We start from the raw sequence: 6,887 nt of genomic DNA, 5'->3' as shown, positions 1-6,887 counted from the left end.
GGACCTTGCAGAAGAGCCACGTGTATCAGCCTAGCTCTTTAGAGTTGCACTACCTGCTAGCGTTCAAGACAAACGCGCTGGTGTGAGTTGCATCACGAGAACCCAGAGAACAGTGAGACCATGGCTTTCAAAGAGAGTAAAGCCTCCATTGTGAGGACGTGTGATGATTTGTTTCTGGTATCTAAAAGGCGATCCAGGTCAGGAGTCTTTGTTCTTGGGGTGTTTTTGTGTTGCTGCTTTTGGGAAACGCGGAAGGCCTCCCTCTCTGAACTTGGAATGCAGATGGTCCCCTCTAAGGAAACTTTTGAAGTGAATTTCTTTCTTTCCCTTCAGTACCTTTCTTAGGGAGGAAAGCACGATTCTGAAAACCCCAAGGCCTTTTCCCCTTCTAAATGACTCAAAGCCAAGAAACCTGAGCCTGGCAGGAATGGGCTGAGGGCCTTGGGCAGCCCAGCCCTCCCGCCCCCTCCACCGCCCCAGGGTGGAGCCAGTCCAGAGTTTGCAGCTCTTTAACCAGGGAGCTTGGGGACAGGACCTCAAACTCAAGCAATCCCTTGGGCCCAAGCCACCTCAGCACACAGCCATCGTTGGATAGGATCCCAGAACCCCTCATCATGCCGGGGCCCGAGCGACTCCTCATCCGCGGGGGTCGCGTGGTCAACGACGACTTCTCGCAGGTGGCAGACGTGCTGGTGGAGGATGGCGCGGTGCGGGCGATCGGGCGAGACCTGCGGCCGCCGGGGGACGCGAACTCGGGGCTGCGGGTCCTGGACGCGGCGGGCAAGCTCGTCCTGCCGGGAGGTATCGACACGCACACGCACATGCAGTTCCCCTTCATGGGCTCGCGCTCCGTGGACGACTTCCACCAGGGCACCAAGGTACCCACCTGCGTCTGCCAGGGTCCCCAGTCGAGAGAGGAGGCCTGGGCGCCTCGCTGCTTCGCCCCGCCTCCCCACCTTCAGGGTCCCCAGAGGCCACCTCGCGCCTAGGCAGCACCTAAGGGACCCAGTGGGCAGGAGAGAATGAAGGTGCCCCACTCTGCAGTCCCACCGTGTGGCCCTTTCCAGTGGCGTGAGGCCAGCCTGAGCTATCCCAGACATCTTCCCCACCCTGGAGTCATTTGACAAGCTTCAGGCAATTTCTTTCGTGCCCTCCTCTCTCCTCACCTGTCCCCTCTCAAAGCCCCCTTTTCTCTGATGATCTATGCAACTCCACACAGCTTCTGTACTACTGGACACAGAGCCATTTTGCCCAGTCCTCCACCCCAGTCAAAACACGAGCGGAAAATCCACTCGCCCAGAAGCTGCTGCTGCTGTGAATTCGGCCTAGGAGCGATAGGAGCCGCAGCCTCCACACCCCAACCCAGCCAAGCCCTGGCGGGAGTGAGACCAAGCTTTGAAGTTACCAAGCATTGGGAGGGAAAGTTCCAGGAATGCTCTCTAGGCCTTCACTCACTCACACCAAAGTGACTCTCCCCATCCCCTCTCCCACCTGCTTGCCCCAAACGACATCAAGTGTGGACCCTCATTCCTGCTGCTGGAGTACCCTCACCCTTAGTGGTGGGGCAGGAGCTAGTCAGACCGGGTTCTTGGGTTTCTCTAAACTATGACCTAGAAGCTCAGGCGATGGAAAGGAATCTTTAAGGTTTTCACAAACTTCCTGAAAAAAGCCACCAGCGGATGAGCAGGGCAGCTTTTTTAGGAACTTGAAGTTAAAATTGCATCCTCAGCACCTAAGCTAATGCCTGACCACCGCGCCATTGTCAGGCTTTGCAATCTGGGCTGTGTATTCTCGGAGGAAGATACACTGAGCTGCGCAAGACCCACGCTCCACGCTGGGAACCCACCCAGGAATACCCCCCAGGCCTGGGTCTTAAATGTGCTAACCAGCCGTGCAGGCCAACGCTCTCGCAGAGCAGTGTGCAAGGTCCTCCTCTCATTTACGGTTCTGCTTTCCTTCCATCTTTTTTTTTTTTTAATTATTTATTTGTTTATTTTTTTTTGGTTTTCGGAGATTGGGTCTTACTCTGGCCCAGGCTGACCTGGAATTCACTGTGTTATCTCAGGGTGGCCTCCAACTCTCCGCAATCCCATACCTCTGCCTCCCGACTGCTGGGATGAAAGGCGTGCACCACCACACCCGGCTTCCTTCCATCTCTTTTACCCTTCGTCGACCTGGCCTGCTCCCAGTTGCCTAGTCCTCCACCACTACCCAGGATGTTGTTTATGAGAGAGAAGAAAGGCAGGCAGATTTAACCCAGAGAGAAGGAAGGGTCTGGGGCAGACTGCCTAAAACAACATTTGCAAATCTTCCTAGTTACTGATTGATTACCAACGATTCTCTTAAGGTTGGGAAGGCCATTTGGCAGCACAAACTATCTTTCGAAATTAGAAATCTGTGTTTTGAATATGTTTTTGCTTTTGAACAGCAAAAAGGAATGGATCCATTTTTACCTCTTAAATGAACATGTCAGCTATTGGAACAACTCATGATTACAAATAAGTAGAAACATAATAAAAAACTGAAAAAGAAAGAAATATCTCTAAAACAGCAACCGTGAGTGTATTACCTTTATCTATTTTTTTTTTTTTTTTTGGTTTGGTAAGTGCATTCACATGTGTGTGCAGATCCATGTAATTTGTGCACACACACATACACAGGCTGCCTGTTTCCTTGAGATGAAATCTCTCTCTCAACCCAGAGCTGCTAACTTTTGCTATTTTTTGGTCATAAAACCACAGAAATTCTCTGGTCTCTGCTCACCCAGTCCCAGCCCACCACAGGACTGGGGTTACAGATATGGGTGGCTTGCAAAGCTGCTTATATAGATGCTTGGGAATCAGACTCAGGTGGTCTCAGGCCCTCATACTTACACAGCCAGTCATCTTAACCTCTAAGCTCTCTCCCCAGCCCCTGTGTTTATGCTCTTTAGTGTAGTATATTATAGATAATTGAGATTATGTTGTTCATATATGTCTATAACTGTGGGCATGTTAACTTGTATACAGAGTTTTATAAACCTGCTCTAGTCATTTATAGTGTGAGCTTTTTCAATTATCACAGACTCGTCATAAGCCTAATGAATTATTGATGTCGGGGCAGTTCCTTTGTCACCTCCATTGTCAAAGTGGGGACCATCAGTTGCTGGGCTAACTTCAACATTCTCCTCACAAGTAGGTTTTCTCTCCCCCCACCCCCTGTCCCCAGTCTAGACTTCCCTCACTGTTGTGGGAGAGGATCCCCTTCCCACCTTCTCAACTGTGTGTGTCCCAAGGTCCTAAGAGCTCCTTCTTCCTCTTATGTCTGTTTCCTTGGACATTCTGGAATTTTTATAGCGTAGAGGGATTTGAGGCTCCTACCTGAGAAGGTGGGCCCTTGTAGCATTTGATAGCCTGCTGCCAACCCATGAAAGGGCTTATCTACCAGCTGCTTCTCTAGGCATTTCTACACTTAGAGATTTTCAACAGGTTAAACAAAACATGTTCTTCATGAGCTCAAGATCATAAGTAGGAAACAGTATGATCAGAAACGTTATGCTCAAAGGTTTAGCCAATACAAAATATGCTAAATATTACAGAGTACAAAGGGACTGAGTTGCAAAAGTTGTCTTCGAACTTGATTCATTGGATCTCAGGAGATAATAGCTCAGAAAAGCCCAGAACAAGATGACTGCCCATGAAGGCAACCAGATGGATGCACCAGCACTTTGGAGCTGCAGTGAGTCCTGCAAGAAGGAGCCATGGAGTTCTTCAGTCTTTTCTAGTCTTCACAATAATTCTCAAGGCCATGTTCTTGGACCTATGCTTTGACAAATTAGGGAGAAAGAGGTCCTTGGTAAATACTGGTTGCATTATATATTACAATGCCTTGAAAAATGCCTTTTTTCCCCTTTGGTTTTTCGAGGTAGGATCTCGCTCTAGCCCAGGCTGACCTGAAACTCACTATGGAGTCACAGGGTGGCCTTGAACTCATTGCAATCCTCTTACCTCCACCTCCCGAGTGCTGGGATTAAAGGCATGTACCTCCAAGCCCTGCTTATCAGTACTGTTAAGTAATGGAGTACTTACTGCATGCCAGGCCCCATGCTAATCTCTGCATTGTCTTCCCACAAGCCTAGGTAGCATCATCTATTTGTGTGTGTGTGTGTGTGTGTGTGTGTGTGTGTGTGTGTGTGTGTGGTGTAGTATGTGTGTGGCATGGGGAACAGTGTGGTATATGTGTGTGTATGTGTGCAGATATGCTTGTCCCTTGGATGTGTGTATGGAGGCCAAAGGAGGATGTCAGGAGAGGTGCCCTCTACCATGTTTGTCTGCATATTTCCTTGAGACAGAGTCACTTCTCTGAACCTGGAGCTGCCATTTTCAGGAGTACCAGCTGTTCTCCAGTCCCTGTCCTCCACAGAACTGGGGTACAGGCACTTGTGGTTGTGGCCCCCACTGGAGCGGTCTCTGGCTCTGTCATCCCTCATGTTTGCAGCAAGTGCTCTTAATCTGCTGACCTATCTCCCACCCCCACACACACCTTTTATAACAACTAAGGAATTTGAAACAAGCTGCCTGTGTTGGATGGCACAACACATAGATCCGAGGGAGTGCCTTTCCCAAATTCACTGCCTGACTCTACTGCCTGAGCTCTCACTATTGCTCTGTGTCTCTGGAAAAACATCCACTATTCACGTTTCTCCTGGCGGTGAGTGATGGACGAGGGAGCTGCATCACTGACATGGCAGTGTGAGATGGTTTTCTCAAAAAAGAAGTGCAGTTGTCCTCGGGAAACACAGCAGCCCCATTCTTTACCTTCCCAAAGCTGGGGGCAGTTGAAGTTATGGGAATAAGTACATATGACAGCTATTAGAGTTGTAAGGCATCTTCATATGCATTTGTAGCCATGTTGTCTCTAAGGATAGAGATGTTGCTATCTTATGTACAGAAAGCTATGGAGTAGAAATGATGCACCATGCTGTCTTTCAAGAGATGACCCTCAAAAGGTTAGACCCATCGCCATTTGCTTTCTGTAGCCACCAAGCTGATCGTTTATAATATACTAAAAACAGAAGGGATACTGTTTGTGGTATTCCATTTATTGATCACTGGGTTGTGATGGGGCCCAATTAAAAAAAAATAAAATATAGGTCAACTAAAGGTTACATATTTTGTAAATCTAATTCATGTCAGACATTGGTTTAAAGCCTGTAATTGATTTACCTAATTACAGGTAAAAGCTTTCTCTCTGAGATGACTAATGGAAATGGTGTTCTGCATTATAGAAATCATATTTCATCTTGTTGGCCTGTAGTAGATGAACAGTGGTCTTCCCGTAATTCAATATCCACGAGGAAGAACAACGGAGGTTTTTAATTCCTTGGATATTGTGAATTCAATACATCTGAAGGAGTTACAATTTCTACTGCATTCTGATGAGAGTGTGAATTGTGTGAGTTTTGCAACTTTTCACATATACATATGTATTTCTATTCAGACAGACTCAGGTTGGAGTGGGTGGACTCGTGTTAAGACTCTGATAGACAGGGCAGCTGGCAGGCCCGTCTTTCTAAAAATTGAGGGGAGCATGCAGCATGCTTTTTTTTTTCTTTTTTCTTCCTTTCTCTCTTTTTTGGTAAAGGACAAAAAGTTCTCAAAATTATTGAGAAAGGAAATTATACTTTGCTTCAGAACTGCTTGGTAAAATGCCATAAAGATGATTACTTACAAGGCATGTGATTAAGCAGACATTTACGGCTGTATTTATAGAGCTCGCTCACCTTGTGGAAGAACTGTGCTTGAGAAATCTTGAGATCTCTTTTACTGAGCTTCTATAAAGAGCCGGGTGGTTGACTGAGTGACCTTGCGCCAGTCACTTGCTTTCTTGGGGTTGTTAAGATTTTCTTTTCTGGGAAACGAAGCATGAATTACACACATATTTCAACTAAAATACTGTTAGATTATTTTTTTAGAAAAACAATGTACAGTCTCCATCTAGCTACAGTACAATACATACAATACAATACAATACTAGATACAATGGCATCTCGTTTGTACTCACTCAATATATATTGGTTTAATGAACTGCTTTTGAAAAATTACAAGTGGACACACAGACAAGAATGAAGAAAATATATTAAACTGAATGGAGTTAGCCATACTGGGATTCATAACACATTTCCTTATGTCCTTGAATAACAGTTTGGTGGCTCTTTGTCCTTGCTTAGGCTGTCTGCCTTTTCTGTCTAACCTCCTGATGTCTGGGTGTCTTCAGATAGCACAGTCTGGATGTCCAGAAACCCGTCAAAGGAAGGGCCCTGCAGACCATGCGCATCCTCTCCTCTAAGACAGACCTGTGCTTGATTGTTTGTGAGTTTCGTCTTTCCCGGTTCTCGCTGTGGGGATGATAGCCCTCTCACCTCCACGGTAGGCGTCTGGGTTTCTAGGTTTTGCTAATATAGCAAGTAGCACTGAGATAGAACAGCCAGGTCTGACAATTATTGTTCAAATGTGTGCAAATTGCCTTGGAAATCATTCCCAGAATGTAATGCCTGTGCCAATGAATATTAAATACATCTTAAAGGAGTTTAACTCAAAAATCCTACTGCATAACATCCTGGTCATTGGTATACATTCACTTAAAAAAATAAAAAGCTATGCCAACTTTGTAGGAAAACCAGACTAAAAAAAAACTTTTATTTTAAATGTTTTTTTTTTTAAAAAATGTTTTTAAAAGTGCATTTATTTCATTACTGATGAGACCTTCAGACTATTCAAAAGAAGAAAAAAATATCTCAACAATTAGGGAACTCTTTTATTTTGGATCCTGTTAAAGGTGCTGAATGTTGGGAATCTTTTCTCTAAAGCCAGGATTTCCCTTCTTTTGGTGCTCATACTGAAGCCCAC

General features: G+C 46.0%; 1 protein-coding gene across 3 annotated transcripts in view; it reads left to right on the top strand.

Moving 5' to 3' along the window:
- Positions 1 to 541: 541 nt before the first annotated feature.
- Positions 542 to 6,887, top strand: part of Dpys (dihydropyrimidinase) — a 92,930-nt gene continuing 86,584 nt past the window's right edge. For all 3 annotated transcript variants that reach the window (XM_045143946.1, XM_004663009.2, XR_006635771.1), the window contains exon 1: positions 542 to 878. In XM_045143946.1, coding sequence (XP_044999881.1) covers positions 615 to 878 — 264 coding nt within the window. In that variant the 5' untranslated portion in view covers positions 542 to 614. The remainder of the gene's footprint in view (positions 879 to 6,887) is intronic.

The sequence above is a fragment of the Jaculus jaculus genome, chromosome 2, assembly GCF_020740685.1.
Source record: "Jaculus jaculus isolate mJacJac1 chromosome 2, mJacJac1.mat.Y.cur, whole genome shotgun sequence".
NCBI classification, from domain to species: domain Eukaryota; kingdom Metazoa; phylum Chordata; class Mammalia; order Rodentia; family Dipodidae; genus Jaculus; species Jaculus jaculus.
The sequence above is the reverse complement of the archived record's forward strand: the minus strand, read 5'-3'. Positions and strand labels throughout refer to the sequence as shown.